The sequence below is a fragment of the Natator depressus genome, chromosome 14, assembly GCF_965152275.1.
Source record: "Natator depressus isolate rNatDep1 chromosome 14, rNatDep2.hap1, whole genome shotgun sequence".
NCBI lineage: Eukaryota > Metazoa > Chordata > Testudines > Cheloniidae > Natator > Natator depressus.
In genome coordinates this window covers 8,955,108-8,972,523 of record NC_134247.1, presented here as the reverse complement: position 1 = coordinate 8,972,523, position 17,416 = coordinate 8,955,108, and the positions used below count along the sequence as shown (strand labels likewise).

The 17,416-nt window shown below is 44.9% G+C and overlaps 1 protein-coding gene across 3 annotated transcripts; it reads right to left on the bottom strand.

Moving 5' to 3' along the window:
* Window positions 1-209: 209 nt before the first annotated feature.
* LOC141998389 (sterile alpha motif domain-containing protein 9-like) lies at window positions 210-11,922 on the bottom strand. Of its 3 annotated transcripts, none has more exons than XM_074971155.1 (4): window positions 11,710-11,922; window positions 9,874-10,046; window positions 8,371-8,418; window positions 210-6,302 (listed from the first exon to the last, which is right to left on the bottom strand). In XM_074971155.1, exons 3-4 carry the CDS (start codon window positions 8,372-8,374, stop codon window positions 1,504-1,506), a joined length of 4,803 nt encoding a protein of 1,600 aa, XP_074827256.1. In that variant the 5' UTR covers window positions 8,375-8,418; window positions 9,874-10,046; window positions 11,710-11,922; the 3' UTR covers window positions 210-1,503. The 3 variants fall into 3 exon arrangements, with proteins under 3 accessions (XP_074827256.1, XP_074827259.1, XP_074827258.1); XM_074971158.1 differs by having other exon boundaries at window positions 9,976-10,046; XM_074971157.1 differs by having other exon boundaries at window positions 9,874-9,991.
* Between the last annotated feature and the right edge of the window lie 5,494 nt (window positions 11,923-17,416).

The window sequence follows — 17,416 nt, the reverse complement described above, 5'->3', positions numbered from 1 at the left end:
TCCTTGTGTATAGGAAAATAGTGGCTGATTATAGTTTCAAATGAACTGCAGAACTAAGTGGTTGCACGTAGAGCCATCAGATGTTGAGTATGTCAGAAAAATTTCCATCTATTTGCCCTTTTATCTTCTATGTTGAAGAACTCAATAAACAAGTTGGGATTCATGTAAAAGGTTGTTTAGTCAGACAGTATGCAAATGATATTTTAGTTTCCAGTGAAGTTTAAGTGAGGTAGTTGTTAATACAATAATATTAAAAGAAGCAAAACACAAACTCCAAAAATAATGTATTGTTACTTCATTAGAGTACGCTTTTTTAATACCTCATTAAAAATGAACTGGTGCAGTAAAGATATTTATAATATAATATAACATTAGTAAATTATAATAGAAATAAAGTATTAATGTTCAAATAAGACTATGAAATCAGTAAACATACAAGTCATGTCCTAAACCACATAACATGAAGGTGATATATCAGTCAGTGCCCTTTCTACAAAACATAACCTAGCAGTGTGAGAACGGCTCATGTTTAGTGTATTACCTTAGACAAATTTGAAAAATTGTAATGATGCTTAAAGTATTTTTACTTCAAACTATTAATATATTTTAAAAAGAAAGCTGCTAAGGTAGATTAGCCACTATTTCACCAATTTTACCTGTTTTTTTTTTTTTAAACAATTGATTTGCAAAGTACAGCAAATTTTTTTTAAACAAATGCTTACTTTTCCTGCCCACCAATTTTCTTGCACCCGTCCCCCCAAAAAGGACAAATGAGTTGATGCACTATTGAATTTGGTTATTCAACATGTGGTACTATACAACAAATGAAGTATGCTAAATAGTTAAGATACATATTTTGTTCATGTGTACAGCATGAGTCACTTTAAAATTATTTTCTTTCCTTCATCTTGGAAAATACTAAAACCAAACTACAGAACACAATTACAAATTATATTCTATTTTATAATTCTTTTAATGCATCCAAGAAGCAAAATTAAATTACCCAATGTAACAACTGTGGAATCCACTGTCTGGATTTTGGAGGAAAGGATAAAACTGACATTAACACCTGCTTAGTCTTGTGGTGCATTTGGCCTCATAGCTCCAAATGATCCTTGGTGGTTTCTCATTCTCTATCTCTTTTGCATTTTTCAGTTTTACCAATAATTAATATACTAGTAAGTTGCACTCTTTTGAATTTTTTTTCACTGATAAAACAAACTTAAAAAGTGAATGGACCCATAATTATTCAATCACTATGATTCATGGTAACAGGTTTTCTTAAATATAAGTTTCCAGACTTTCTGGATCTTCAAGCAGGGTTATTATGCTTCTCCCCACAATTCTTTGGGCTTTTTTTTTTCCTGGGTGTCATGCACTTTGATTTCTTGATGAACGTTTTCTGAATGTAACAAGTAAGACTAGCACAGTTTTCTAACTGTATAGTGGGTACTCTCAAATTAATGCACCCAAGTACCTTACTCTGTGGAAGAGTTTTTTTCTTTACTTATTGACTTGAATATCATGAGCAACAAGCCCATTAAATGAAAATCCTAAATAAAATGTCACATTTTCATTTCCTTGAGGCACGGAATCATAATGTAAAGGTACAATATGAATCTGCCCAACATGACCCTGTACAAACAGTTTTCCATTTTCTGTCCAACCTGAAACCCTTCTTAGAACATCACGTATTTTACCTACATTCCACACATCACCATGTTGCCACTTCATCCGTCGATCATTTAGGGAGCCACCAATTAATTTATCAATCCTAGTCTTGTGCATAATCTTTCTTAGACCACTTCCCTTTCCCAGGAAAAAATGTGTGTAGATTTTTTTCTTTCTTGGAGCAATATTTTTCACTTTGATGTCATGCATGCGTTTCATAGTCTGAAGAGCTGATACGAGAATATCATCTTTATCTGGATTAGGTTCTTTGTCTAATGCATCATCAGGCCAGTACAGTAAGGTGAGCAAAAAATGGGCACTTGCTGGAAATGCTGTTCTTCTCTGTTTAAAAAATCTGTTGCTGAGTTCTCTAAGAGTTTCAAAAGGAAGAAGTTTGGAAGATCCAGGAGATAAACATGCTAGTGTAATGTGACACAAAATGTAATTGATGAGATCAATATCCTCTAGCCTCTCTTTCTGTGGGTCATCTGGGTAAAAATTAATTATTTTTTCTAGCTTTTCAACTGACCTCATCTCCTTTGAATCTGTCAAAAATGAAAGAATGGTAGTGACACTGCCACCACCATACTTATAAATGTTCATACGTCTGAGGAGTTGAGTTTCAGGTCCGGCTTTTTCTTCTCCCATAGGATACTCTGAGGTAAAGAACTTAGCATATACCTCAGACTGTCTTTTCAACCACTTTCTGGGATTGTAAACTTGTTCTTCCTTCTCCTCCTTTGCCTCCTCATCTTGTTTCTCCTGGTTTTTATCTGTTTGGAAGTAACTTAGATCTTCTGAAATCCAGTCCAGAGCATTATAAATGTTCTGACGTAAGCCTTTTAAACGACTGTGAAGCTTTCCCCAGGGTTTTTTAATTTCCTCAGGAATGTAGTCTGTTAGCAAATAACGCACAAGCTCTGGATGTTCCCCTTGTGTGTTTCTGGGAAATACCTCAAGTGTAGACAGGAGTTTTAGTAGACGACATCCCACTTCAACCTCTCCAAAATATCCGGCATTGTTCATACTGTCGATCTCTGACTTTGCAGCCTGTTGTGCAGCCCTGAAGCATTTCATAGCTTTAAGGGCAGTTTCTATCATCTCAATGACTCCACCAGGAGTGGCCTCATACATCTTTTTGTCCAGAGTAAAACTAAACCATTTCCTGTACACTTGACCTTCTGTATCCAATATAAAAGAATCATTTGGCAAATGAGATTTGGCTACCCCTGCCCAATATTCTGCATCCTCAAATTTTTCATGATTGTAATGCAATCGAGCAAGCTGCTGGGCAAAGAAGGCATCTTTTCCCAGGCATTCGTATGCAGTTTTTAAAACCTCTATAGCTTTTTCACAGTCTTCAACCTTACAGACATGCTCAATGAATGGAGAGAAGAGGCTGTCAGTATTGTCTCCCCTGCTCTTCTTGTCGCGTCGTATGAACAAATCTCTGATGAACTTCATGAACTCTTCTCGTCCAAATCTATGGTTTAAAAGCACTTTTTCCTGAAGAAGTTTCATTGCAATTTGACTCTGAGGCTGACTTCTTGAGAGCTGATGCAGAATTTCTTTTGCAACCAGGTAATGTATGATATGGACAGATGAAATACAGGTGGTATTTTCTCTTAATTCAATAAAAATAACTCTTGCCTGTTCACTTAAGTTATTTTTGAAATCATACTCTCTCACTCTCTTTTCTGTATATGCCCCGAGCCCTAGAAAAGCTTCACAGTGTGATAATGAAATGTGTGAATTGTGTACATAGAAATTGAGCAAAGCAACATACCTCATTAAATTAGTAACGGGGGAAGAAAGGTCTATGCCTTGCAGCAGGTGCTCTACAAACTCCCTCACATATGTTTCATTAAACTCCTCACTCATTAGGACAAACGTAAGAATAAATTCAGGCTTGAAGTCTTTCTGCTTTTTAAGTTTTTCAATTTTGGTTTTAAACAGGTGTTTCTCTTGGTCTGTCAATTTGTGAGTGACGGCAACTGTATCGAGGGGAGAAGCTTTGCAAAGCTTTTCAGGGACATTAGATCGTTTACAGCCCAAGAGGATGAAACAAGGCTTGGAAAAATGACTTCTTCGAGCTGCCATTGCATCCATTAAATCATTCTTTAATTCATCCAGATAATCTTCTTCATAGTCCTCAATCAGGAGGATCACTGGGAGAGAATTCTTTATGTCATTTTCATCATATTCTCTAAAATTAACTGCATGCTTGGAGACAGTTGCAATTGAATATGAAGATTTGACCACAGCACATCTTAAATCCTTTCTTCTTTTCCATAGTACTTGCCTTGCAATGGTGCTTCCTCCACTTCCAGGTTGATGAAATATTTTTAGTTTAGCCACAGAATACCTGATTCTGTTCCCATGCAAAATATCATCTAAGATTTTATGAACCTCTTCACAGGCCTCCCGTTCAATGACTTCTCCACAGCTCCCTTTATCAGCAAGCCAGAAATTTTTCCAGCTGACTTTTCTACCTTGGTAAAATGTTTGTTCTATCTCTTGTATTTTTTTTGTGCTCAGAAGATCCAGTTTGATATCATCACATTGATCTGCACACAATATTTCAAGGGAAGACATTTTTTCTTCTTCCAGAGTTGGAAGCACACACAGACCTCTTGTGGAAACTGGTAAATGTCTGGGACATATTGCAGATGGCATCATGTTTTGAATAGTGGCATCTACGTGACTTAGCTTCATGCCCACAATGCTCCTCTGTTCTAGTGTCTCAATGCTACAAGATGCCTGAGCGAGGTTAGCCCACTTCTCATAATTTTCTTTGGACTCTGCAATGCATATGATATAATCCATACCATTCATTTCTGTATAGAATTCCTGGAAGGTGTCTACAATTGGCTTCTCCACAGGTGATGACAGTAGGAAAAGTACCACAAAAGATCCCTTTGGAAGGATTTCATCACAGATAAATGAAATGGCTTTCTTAAGATACTTCTTTTTCGTTCTAATCCAAGTGTCTTCATCACAAGATTTTTCATCCCCACGGAAGTCACTGCGTCCATTGCAAAATATCCAGCTGGTGTGATCAAATAGGCCCAAATGTTTTTGAAATTCAGTGGTGCTCATCTTGCTTTCATTGGAATAATTTTGCAAGAAATGTGACCTTGTTTCATGATGCTCTTTGTACTTGGCATATAAACCTGACACATTGGAATCCTCATCAAAATCAAACACACAGAAAATATTCATGCGCATTAAAAAGTTGACAGATTTCAGATCTTCTTTTCCACAGCTGTTTGCGACAAGAATGTACAATAGAGAATCATTCATATAGTTCTTGCCATCAGTGAATAGGACTGATAACTTCCGCCCTAAATTTTGGGAAATTTCCATAGGGTCCTCATTACTGGAGGACTCAGCCTTTTCCCTTCTGACATCCTTCTCTTGTAAACCCTGAATAAAAGCCACTAGCTCTTCATTCTTTACAGGCTCAGACTTTGTTCCCACTCTTTGATAGAGAACTGGAATTTTGTCAAAAATCACCTTATTACTGTGTTCGTTAAATCTAGGTAAGCGTACTTGAAAGATCTTTCCCTTCACTGTACTGGATGATGGTTCAATGTCAACCTCTACCACAAAGTATTGTTCTTGAGAGTCTTTCTGAATCACTTCAGTAAAAATAGGAGGGTGAATGCAATTTCTTGCAGCTTCTTGTTCAGATGGTTCAAAACATTTTTCAATGTAATCTAATGCATCTACGTAGATGTCTCTCTCTCTTACCGGTATGCCGGCTATCTGTCCGTGTTTCCAGCCCTTGTCTTCAACACTGTCCATTACACCAAAGTGTATTGTGCCATTTGTTCGAACATTCATGCAGGCTGAGGCATATCTAATGACTTCATAGGCAAACTTTGCTTGCAATCGTTGCCTGTCCAGCTTCGCAGCAGTTGTGAAAGATTTGTATTCATGGCAAGGAATGATCAAATCTATGATTCCAGTTTCCGGAGCAAGAATTCTGTTTTTCACATATTTAAAATTAATGTCTTCATTTTTAAATTGTCTGAATTTGCTCAGCGTTAATGATTCAACTGTATTTTCATGTAAGGAATGACTTTTTCTACTTCCTCTCCTGCAAAAAGTAGACACTGTTTTTAATGTGTGCTCCTTACCAGTCTTTTCTACTGCCCCAGTGTTGTCTGTTTCTGAAGATACCTTCTGGTAAGATGTTACATGAAAACTTTCATGCTGTGTGATGCTGAGGGCTTTTAAATCACTGTCTGTCTCTTCAGTTGGTGCATTAGCCTTCATAGACACAGCTGAACTCCTGTTTTTTACTCTCTTTTTATCATCATTGGTAGTGATATCGGAACCCAACACTTCTGAAGCTTTAATGCTGGGATTATCTGCTTGGGCTGAGTCTACCCCTGCATTTTTGTGCAAATGTTCCAAAAGTTCATTTCTTTTCCGTGTTATTATGTGGATTTGGCCTCCTTTCATACCCATGCTTTTGAGGAAAGGTTCATCTAATTCTTTGAGCACTGGGCCAGTCACTTCCTCTTCACAGAGCTTTTCTACATATTCTTTCTTAATTCCAATAGATTCGAGCCAGCATCTAACATGAGACTCATTCCATTCAGCCAAAGGTAATGTTTTGTAGTCTGAAAATGAAATTGTGTGTCAGTAGCACATACTTAGGGAGGCAAGTATCAGAGGGATAGCCATGTTAGTCTGGATCTGTAAAAGCAGTGTACACCCACTGAAGCTTATGCTCCAATACGTCTGTTAGTCTATAAGGTGCGGTGCCACAGGACTCTTTGCATACTCAGGAAGAGTTACTCTTTTTTGTTTGTTTAATTTCACCACACAATGCACTTTGAATTAGTGTTCTGGTCCTCTTTAAAGCCTTGTCTAGACCCAGAGTTAAATGTGTGATGTTTGCTAACAACATGTTTGAAAACTCTAGTGAAGACAAGGCAATTTAGATTTCAACATATACTAATTGCATTGAGTTGAAGGCCAGGCTTCACCCACCCATGCCCAGGTTTTAACTCCCCTATCTTAGACTTTGTTAAAGGCAGCCTGGCTTGTCAACACTAGACTTCTCAAGCATGTTAGCTCAGTGGTCTCCAAACGCACCCCCAGTGCCAGTTCTAGGGAAGCGCCAAAAAAAAAAAAAAAAGCTGCCGCCGGCGTGCCACTGCAGACGGAGCGGGGAGAGCCGAGCTGCCCCCGGCGTGCCGCTGAAGACAGAGTGGGGAGAGCAGCGCACCCCCAGGGCTGGTCTTGCGCACTCCACTTTGGAGACCACTGTGTTTAGCTAAAACTTTCTAACAATGCACCTTTTATGCTAGTCTAGACAAAAACTAAGAAGAGACTGTATGGAGTAGCTGCAGGGACTAGTAGACAGTGTGAAGCTTCATCGTATCATAGAGTTTAAGGCCAGAAGGGGACCGTTACATCTTCTGGTCTGACCTGCATATCACAAGACATTAAATGTCACCTAGATCAGTGGTTTTCAAACTTTTTCTGGGGACCCAGTTGAAGAAAATGGTTGATGCCCATGACCCAGCGGAGCTGGGGCTGAGGGGTTTGGGATGCGGGGGTGAGGGCTGTGGGGTTGGGAATGAGGGGTTCAGGGTGTGGGAGGGGGCTCTGGGCTGGGGCAGGGGGTTGGGGTGCAGCAGCGGATCAGGGCTGTGGGCTGGGGGTGCAGGCCCTGGGGTGGGGCCAAGGATGAGGGGCTTGGGGTGCAGGGAGGGGTTCCAGGTTGGGGGGGCTCAGGGCTGGGGCAGGAGATTGGGGCACAGGGTTGGGACACGGACTTACTTCCAGCGCCTCCCGGTCAGCAGTGCAGCTGGGGTGCAGAGGCAAGTTTCCCACCTGTCCTAGCCCTGCCGACCGCGCTGCACCTGAAGCAGCAGGTCCGGCTCCTAGGCAGAGGCACGCAATCAGGTCTGCACAGCTCTTGCCCGCAGGCACCGCCCCCTCAGCCAGCCAATGGGACTGCAGAGCTGGTGCTTGGGGCAGGGGCAGCGCACCGAGCCCCATGGTCACGGACCTGCTGCTGGCCACTTCTGGGGCACAGTGCGGTGTTGGAACAGGTAGGCACTAGGGCTGCCTTACCTGGGCAGCACTACCGATGGGACTTTTAATGGCCTGGTCGGCGGTTCTGACCAGAGCGACCCAGTGCCTTATATGCTTACAGTGCCTTACAGTACTGGGTCGCAACCCAAACTTTGAAAAATGCTGACCTACGTACCCCTCTGTTATTCAGAGATGTTAGCAAGACGAAAGCATTTCAGTCCTCAAAAGAATGCCTGGGGCACACAATGTTGTAAACAGGAGAGGCCAAGGTGCCCTCGGTACCCAAGTCTGCAGGGCAGGGGCTTGATCAGATGAGATGTGCCCCGATGATCCCAGCAGGTGAACCGCACCCCATGCTGCAGACTCGGAGGAAGGCAAAAGCTACGGATCAAGTGCTGAGGTCTAGTTACAGTTGTGCCACTGATTTCCTCTATGTTCTTGGGGAAATCACTGATTACTACTGTGTCTGTTCCTTTCTCAGTGAGGATACCACCTCCTTACCATTCTCCCAGGGCTGCTGAAAAGATTCACTAGTTTGCCCCACACGTTAGATAAGTAAAATGTTATATATTCAAAAGGGAAGTATTGTTAAAGCAAATTCCATTACCCAAGAAGTACAAACATCTTAAAAGAGAGACATACCCATTTTCTTGTAGAAGTAGTTGTTTATCCTCTTGTGCAGAAACTGATCTAAAGGGGGGGAAAGCCATAACAAAGAGCTTAACTATTTGTTTCTATGTTCACTCACTTTTGGGGGGATGTGAGGGATCCATTTATGTGTTTGTTATTTACTGAATTTAAACCTGGGTTTGCCATCTAGCTCTGTCTTTCAGACCCCAGTATGAAAGGGGTGGAAAAATAAACTTAATAATGTACAAACCACAATATGAGAATCTCTTACTCATAAACCAGGGCCAGTAGCCATTCCCTCCTCTGCCCCGCTCCATTCTACTTTTTTCTTGGGAAGCTGGTAAAAGCTGGAACAGATACAGCAGGGCAAGTGTGAAAAATTGGGATAGAGATTGGGGTTTAATAGGAGCCTATATAAGAAAAAGCCCCAAATATCGGGACATCTGGTCATCCTAAGTAGGGGCAGTAGCTGTCCAAGCTTGGTGCTGGAGGGATCAGCTGCAGGGGTGAACAGATAGCTTAGGCTTTTGGCCATTGAGTCTTGGGTATGTATTTCTCTTCTTGAACGCTGGACTGAAACTATTCTGATAACTAGATTTCAGATAGGCCACAGAACAGCCAACACAAGGCTGGCAGAATTATAATTAAAATTTTAACTACTGCATTAAACTTGTTACAGTGTGGTCTGAATTCCACCTCTTCACCTTTACAAAGGTCTGTTTATTCTGTCTTCTCCCCAGTAATGCACTTCTCTGGACAGTACCTTACGTAGTGCCAAATTAAGAGAGGGCTCTTAAGAGCCTGCTTAATGCTGCTTTGCTTAGTGAGCAAAAATAATTACTTGTCCTGCTCCTGTAGTCAGTTGGCAAAGTTTGTAAGTCAGTGGGACTCTGGTTGTATCATGTATCAGAGGGGTAGCCGTGTTAGTCTGGATCTGTAACAGCGGCAAAGAGTCGTGTGGCACCTTATAGACTAACAGACGTATTGGAGCATAAGCTTTCGTGAGCAAATACCCACTTCGTCGGATTTCCACTGCATGCATCCGACGAAGTGGGTATTTGCTCACAAAAGCTTATGCTCCAATACATCTGTTAGTCTATAAGGTGCCACACGACTCTTTGCTGCTTATATCATGTAAATCAGCGAAACCACATTCTAGAGCCTTGTCTACATAAGTTGTACTGCTTTATAGCATTATACTTTAAAGTGGTACAATCCTGTCCCCTCCTTACTGTTGACACACTTAGTTTGGCATAAAGGTGCCTTAAACTGGTGTAGTTTATTCCTATATTACAAACAACTTATCCAAAAGTGAAGTGTGCAAAATAATGCCCAATAATACAATTATACAAGAGAATGAGAAAACAGAAATTTAATAATGCCTGCAAATAAATATTTATAAAAGGTCCCTCAAGCAAACTGAGACAATAGACTAGACAGTTAAAGAATAAGAGGTGACAGCATATGTCAAGGAAAATTTGTAAGTATAAATAATAGCCACAGACATTTCCGTACCACACTCTGACAGGTCAATTCTGCTCTCTCATGCCAGGTCAGTGGAGGTGGGTTTCTACACAGCTGAGATCCAGTTCCATAGTGGCAATTCCAGGCTCCTACCTGCTTCAAGGATGTGCTGTGAATTCAGATTTAAAGGCAGAAGAATCCTTAGAGTGGATCAAGAGAGCAGCCTGCAGCAAAAAGGCAAGTTAAGTAGGCGTGAGCATAGGATTGGAGAAAGATGGTCCAATTCCTGTGAAGGGTAGGGCGAAGAAGGGGCAGCAGGCTAGTGTGGGGGTGGGAGAGATTGGTGATAAGGGGTTAAAACGTAATGGGGAACAAATTCACACATTTAAGTAAACAGCAAGACCCTGGAACAGATACGAGAGTGTGATGGGTATCTGCTACCTATGCAATCAATAGCCCCCTAAATTATTTTGCAAAAGCAACTCTAGATTGTACAAATACTTTTTAAAGTTCTTTTCTTTTTAGCTGATCTCTTAGCCTCTTGGTTTGGAGCCTGATTCAATGAAACCTTTCCCTTTGAGCAAAGTGGGAATGTTAATTCCTTGGCAGGGAGTGGTCACAGCCCACACCCTGAAGTACACAAAATGGGACCTGAAAATGCAGTGAGAGTTTTTGAGGAAACGAAAGTTATTTTTGAACGTCCTGGCTAAAAAGCTCCTCAAGGAGGCAGCAAAGTGTAAGAGCTGGATGTATTTCTAAGTTGTTACGTTCCTGATCAGAACCAACCCCACTGAGAGGATAAAAATTACCTTTATCCCGGCCCCCACTGAAGTTAGAGCAATCCCTCGTGGGCTGCCCTATGTTACAATCCACTGCTTATGGGCCTAAGGGGTTGTTTTGGCAGCCACAGAGTGGCTCTCAGTCCCATTTCGCTACCATCATAGCGTGGTGTAGAGTGATTATGCTGGTTCTGTACCACAATGGGACCCTCCCCCAGTCCACACTATGCGCAGGAGGAGGGTTGTCAGTGACTGACTGCAGTAGTTTTGTAGCCCATAGGGCTAGCCTGCCTGCTTGCTTATATATCTTTTCTTATGGGTCTGATTGTTTTCCTGCATGTGAAAAGGGAATATAGAGAAACCATGAACCCTGGGGGCCTAGTTTTCTAGAGGTCAACAAATTTGCAAATCAGGGTCTTAGATCTGGAATTTCCCCATCCTGAGTGACAGAAACCCAGATCCTCAACATCAGTGTTGGAAGTTAAGGGGGTGGGGATCAATGTAGATTCTGATCCTGCAGTTTAATACAGAGCTGTTCCAAGGGGACAGGATGGGTGGCCCTGTATTTGTGTGGGGCAATGCTAGGGTTGGGGACATTCTCCAACCTCATCATGGGCCCGGCACAGAGCGATTAGCTGGCAAAGATAACACCATCGGGGGCTGCATTACCCAGAGATCCACCCATGGGATTTAATCTGCAGAGAGAGTGGGGAGGCAGACAGTGAATACAAACTGGCAGGCAAATCTTCCTCTTAGCCCACTGCCACAGGCTTCTTGCAGAGGGGGCCATTGGCCCCTAGAAACAGATTCCTGCCTGAACAACAGGCCTCCCCGAGAGAGGAAAGGTTCAGAATCTGGGAGCTGAAGGAAGACAATAGACCTCAGGGAACATGGCCGTTGCAGTGCAAGGCTTCATTCTTCTGATCCCTGCTATGCCTTAGGGAGAGTCACTAGCACTGAGTGACCCAGAACTAAATATCCACAAAGAACGTCATATTCATCCCCATCCACCATGCCCAGCCCCTTTCCCGCCAAACTACATTTAATTAAGACGTCAAGGTACTGAGTTTTGAGCCAACTCTCAAGTAGTGCTACAGGGAAGGCTTACCTGACTCAGGCTGCAGCGGGGAAGAAGCTGCCTGCTCGCTCACTCACGGAAGCACCAGTTCTGAGAGAGGAAGCTTTCCCCTTTACAGTTGGAGATTTGTTTGTGAAAAGAGGAACTGATCACAGGGCTGGACAGTAGCCCATGTTGGCTGATGTCCCCAAAAGTGCGTGGGAGAGAGTGCGAGAGCTTCTCCCCAGAAGTGAGCTTGAAACTTGTCCAAGTCTCCACCCACCAGACTGAGCCTGGCTAGAAATCATCAAGCACAAAGCGAGACACTTCCGTGTTGAGCTTTGAGCTCAGCTGTTTAGCTTGCCTTAGGCCTGGTTTATGCAGTTTATGGCCTGATTTAACCATGTAGGTTTTTCTTACTGAAATAGCTAAATCTGCACAACCCTCATGTGTAACCAGTGCTGGTGTTCAGGTGCTTTATAACACCTTTCCTTAGGGGAATAAGCTATCACAGTATAAGCACCTTTTACCAAGGTAGCTGCCTCTGTGCTAGGGTGGTAGTACTGGTCTAGTTAAAGCAGTACAACATTTGTGTGTAGGCAGCCCTTCGCTGCAGGCTGTACTGTTAGCCCTCCCAAATGAAGCCCTGGGGGGGGGATGACAAAGAACCCCTCTCCCCCCCAGGGTGACTGGTCCAAGGTGCCCCCCTCCCGGTGTGAGTGCTGCTCCCTGTCACCCAAGTGGGGCCAGCCCAAGGCCCCCCCTCTCCCTGCTGGCCCAAACCCCCTTGCTGCCTGCCCACGCGGGGCCAGCCTGAGGCCCCATCTTCCCCCCCACCCCCCCAAAGCCTCGCTGTTGCTCTCCTTGGGCTGGCCTGAGGCCCCCCCTTCAGCCCCCTGCAAGCAGGACCAGACCGAGCCCCCCCCTCCCCCCACACACAAGGCCAGCTCGAGGCCCCCGTCTATCCCTGCACATGGGGCTGGCCCAAGATCCCTGCCACCCGCCCATGCAGAGCCCTGTGCCCTTCTAGGGGTTGCAACCCACTTTTTTGGAAAAAAATGCGCTTTTGTCTACTTTGCTCTTGCCAACTGATGATCAGATCAGTGGCAAGAGCAAATGCCCATGTTTGCCAAAAAAAGGCGGGATGGCCAGACAGGGCTTATAAAAAGGGACTGTCCCAGCCAAAACAGGATGTAGGGTCGCCCTACCAACCTTCCCTTCCAGAAAAACAACCCCACACTCCAGGTGTTGTGTAGGAAATGTTCTCCAATACAAGGAACTGTTTGGACACTACAGGGATGGGCTGAAAAACCTTGGACTGTGCATAAATCAGGAATTGCAGGGAGATGTGCAGCCGGACCCCCAGTAAGAGGTTCTGCAGGAGCCCAAAGAGGGGCTGTGACCTGACACAACCCACAGAGCACCAAGGTCTCCCTCTTGCAGCAAAAGGAACAGGTGTTGGGGCAGGGTGTGGGTGTGTGAGAGAGAGAAAGACCAATGCCATGCACATACGCATGCTCATGGCTCCGTGAAGGAGCTGTCCCAATTTAGCTGTGGAACAAGAGTGGATTACTCTCCCGCCCAACCACCCAGCCTCAGATGGATGGCAGCAAGTGGTGTTGGGATGGGTCATGAGGGCGAGGAAGTGGCTTACATGAAGCAAAAACGTACAAGTAATCTCTGAGCGCGGTTTAGAGGTGGACCAGCTGAACGTCATGCCGCCAGCTCAAGTGGCATGGTGGGGGTGGCCTGGGAGGCCTATGGGGAAGAGGGCCTGATGATGCATTCTGGAGGGCAAGGGGTGCGGGCTGGGCAGGGACCCTCCTGTAGGACCGCTACAGGAAGCAGAAGGCATTGATGCCCTCACTGCTGAAACATTGGTCAGGGTGTGGCTGTGCAGCTGGCAGCAAAACGCCCAGGCAGGAGGGAGAGCTTTGCTGTTAGTTACTCCTTAAATTACCTCTCCCCAGCTGCCTGCCCTGTGATGTTGTCAGATCACATGTAGGGAGGCAGACACAGTAGTAAGGTCACAGAATACCATCTAGAAACAGATCTTAGCCTGAACCCATCTGTCTCTGGTTCCAGGGAGGGCATGTATATCAGCTGCCCAGTTTAGACACATTACAGTAGTACTAGTAGCATCAGCCAGGTTGCGGGGGTGCATGCTGTACAGACCTATGATACCGGTGCTATCACCAATTTGTCAGAACAGGCTTTTGCTGTGAGGTGTCTCTGGGCCCAGGCTCAGTTCTAGGGAGCTGCTTTAAGAGCCATAGTTCAAGGTTCTTTTGTTAAACCCCCATTATTGTTCAAATGTCACATTAATCGCAAGCCACACCGAGCAGGGGGCAGCAGTGCTTTAATTGAGTGGTTTTCGAACTGTGGGTTGGGACCCCAAAGTAGGTGAGCAGCCAGGCCATGGTAAGAGTTGTGGGGGGGCAGCTGTGGGGAGCCTTAGACCCTCCACTTGCCTAGGATGAGGGGGGTCAAGAGTTGCCCCTAACCCGTGTCCCGCCCTCCTCCAGGGCAGGTGGAGGGCCCACAGCTGCCCACGCCGCTCTTACCATGGCTGTGCTGTGCCCCCCCGAGCACACCTCCAGCTGGAGCCTGGTCCAGGTGAGAGCTGCGCAGGCAGCTGTGGGGAGCCGCAGCCCCTCTTGCCTGGGGTGGGGCAGGGCAAGGACATGGGCTGTGGGGGGCTGCTTATGACCCCCACCCATCGAATGCTTGAGCACCCTTTATCGCCACCCACCACTGTGTGCTGGTGTAAGAGAGGGGCGCCACTCACTCCCCGCCTCAATTCCTTTGTACTGGACAGACTCTGATAGAGCCCTCAACTCATCCACCCTCTGGCTGAGGTAATTGCCACAGAAATGCTGCCAGCTGCACCCTTATAGAGCTAATAGCCAAACTCTGTTTTAAAAGACAATCCAGCTAAAGGTCCTCAAGAGACCCCTTTCCTGCAAGACCAAATGGAGAAGTGCTTCCACTTAGCCAGGTAAGCGTTTCTAGTTGTGTTTTTTCTGCTATTCAGAAGCACTTTTTGAACATCCTTCAAGCGGGACCTTTCAAAGGGTCTCAGCCATGAAGTACTCACTCCATCAGATGGACAACTCAGAGACTAGGATGGAGCAAGCACCTGTGGTCCTGGGAAATTACATCTGGATCCAACTGGAGACACAGGAGGCTCGACCGACAAGAATAGTAGGGTCGAGTACCAGTGTTGACGAGGTCATGTCAGTGCTAGGAGGATGAGGTGAGCAGGTCTTGTTTCACTTTGAAGATGACCCTGAGAGGTAAAGGAATCGGCAGGAAAGCATACAGGAGGGATTTCTTCCAGGATAAGAGACAAGCATCTGTCAGCGAGCGTGGGCTGAGCCCTTCCTGTGAACAGAACTGATGACATATCCCCCAGAGATGAAAGATGGACCTGACCATATCTGGACCACTTGTGGTGATCAGAGAAGGATCTGCGCAGCTGATCCATTAATGTGTTCTGTTTCCCCAAAGGGCAAGCAGCTCTGATATGAACTGAGCTGGTTATACAGAAGTCCCAGAGGTGAATTGCCTCCTGGGACAGTGGGTTTGACTGTGCTTCTCCTTGCCTGTTTATGTAAAACAGGGTTGTCTAATTGTCTGTCAGAATTAATAGATTTTTTCCCACCGTGTTAGGGAGGAAGGCCAAGCAAGCTAGATGTATTGCTCTTAACTCCTTGACATTTATGAGTCTCTAGATCTTGAGACGACCAAAGATCTTGAGTCTACAGGGACCAACTATGAGCTCCCCAACCCAGAGAAGATTCTTATGTGACTAGAGGGAGGGTTGGAAGCGGGGGGAGAAAGGGAAAGAGTAGTCTGGCGTACTGATCAACATAGGTACATGCTGCCCTGTGACCCAGAAGACTGAGGCAGCTGCATACTGTTGTGAGAGGATATACTCTCAGTTGCAGCACTAGGTCCCATAAAGTTTCAAACCTGGCTTGTGGAAGAAAGGCATTGGCCTTCATGGACTCTAAAGACTGCCCCGATGAATTCTATTGTCTTTACCCATTTCAGGATTGATTTGTCTCAATTTACTAGGATCCCCAGTGCATTGAATGTGGACAGGTTACTGGATATGCTGGATAGGATTTGAGCCTCAGACCAACCTCTGGCCAAGCAGTCGTCTAGGTATGGGAACATGTGGACACCTAATTTTCGTAAGTGAGCTGCCACAACTGCCCTGCATCTTGTGAACACTTGAGGAGCAGCTAACAGACCAAAGAGAAGCACGGTAAATTGATCATGGCAACCATTCACCACAAATCTGAGAGACTTTCCACAGTCGTGGCATATTGCAACATGGAGTTAAGCATCCTTTAAACTGAGGGCAGCGTACCAGTCTTTTAAATCTAAATTAGGCATGAGATTGACTTGGGGATCAGGAAGTAGCAGGAATAGAAGCCCTTTTCCCTGAGATACAACAGGACTTCCTCTATGGCCTGAAGAATACACGTTGAAGGGCAATCTCTTGAGAATGGTCCCTGAAGAGGGATGGAGAAAGGGGTTGGGGTGGGGCAGAAATGAACTGGATGGCATACGTCAGTTTCACCGTGCTTAAGATCCACTGGTCTGATGCTATGTGGGCCCAAGCATTTCGGCAGTGGGATAAGAAATTGATAAACAAACAATGGGGAACAAATGGAGCCATGGTGACTAGTACACTGTCCTTAACAAACCCATCAAAATGCCTGTTTGGACAAGGCGGCTGGATGGGATGAGCTCACTGATGCTGAAGAGGAGGGTGGTGGACGGCACCTCCTATAATCTCTGCCCTTTTTCCTGAGTGGATCTTGGGATCGAGGCGCATACTAGAATTTGTATAGCTGCTGCAGATCATACTGTTTTCTTTTTTATGCTGGGGTATAGATCTGAAGGGATTTGAGTGTTGCCCTAGAATCCTTAAGGCTATGAAGCCTGTCATCCATTTTCTCTGAAAACAGTGAGGGACCTTCAAAAAGAAGGTCCTGGTTAGTCTGTTAGACCTCTGGAGGTAAACCAGACAACTGCAACCATGAACCCCTTATAGTAATCGCTTTTGCCATGGTTTGAGCAACCGAGTCTGCACTATCCAAACCCCCATGGAGGGAAGTCCTCTTACCTTCATCCACCATTACTGCAGATTCTTGTCTACAGTCCTCTGGTACATTGTTTTTAGATTTTATAATACTCTCCTAGAGGGTGAAGTCATATCGACTCACAAGAGTGTGTTGGTTGCAATCCTGAGTTGCAGGCTTCCTGAAGAAGAAAGCTTGCAACCAAACAGATCCAGCCTCTTTGAGTCTTTGCTTTTCAGCATGGAAGTTTATTCCCCCTGTCTTTCCTGATCATTGGCAGCTGCCATCACAAGAGAGCCAGGGGGCAGGGCGGTGGAGTAAGAGTAAATATGTTCAAATGCCCTAGAGAAGATGAAGTACCTCTTTTCAGCTCATTTTGCTTTGGGGGGAAGGGAGAAGGGTGTCTGCCAAAAAGCCTTGACTGGTTTCATGATGGCTTCATTAATTGGTAGAGCAACCCTGACTGGGGTTGCTGATACTAGGATGTCCACCAACTTGTGAGAGCTTTCACGCACGTCTTCTGCCTGAACGTCAAGTCCAGAGGCCACTCTTTTAAAAAGATCTCGATGAGCAGTGTGGTGATGGCGGTGATGAGTCACTTGGACAGCTCAACAGCCTCATCTGGTGATGAGGATGCAACATGCATCTGAGGTGTTGGTTGG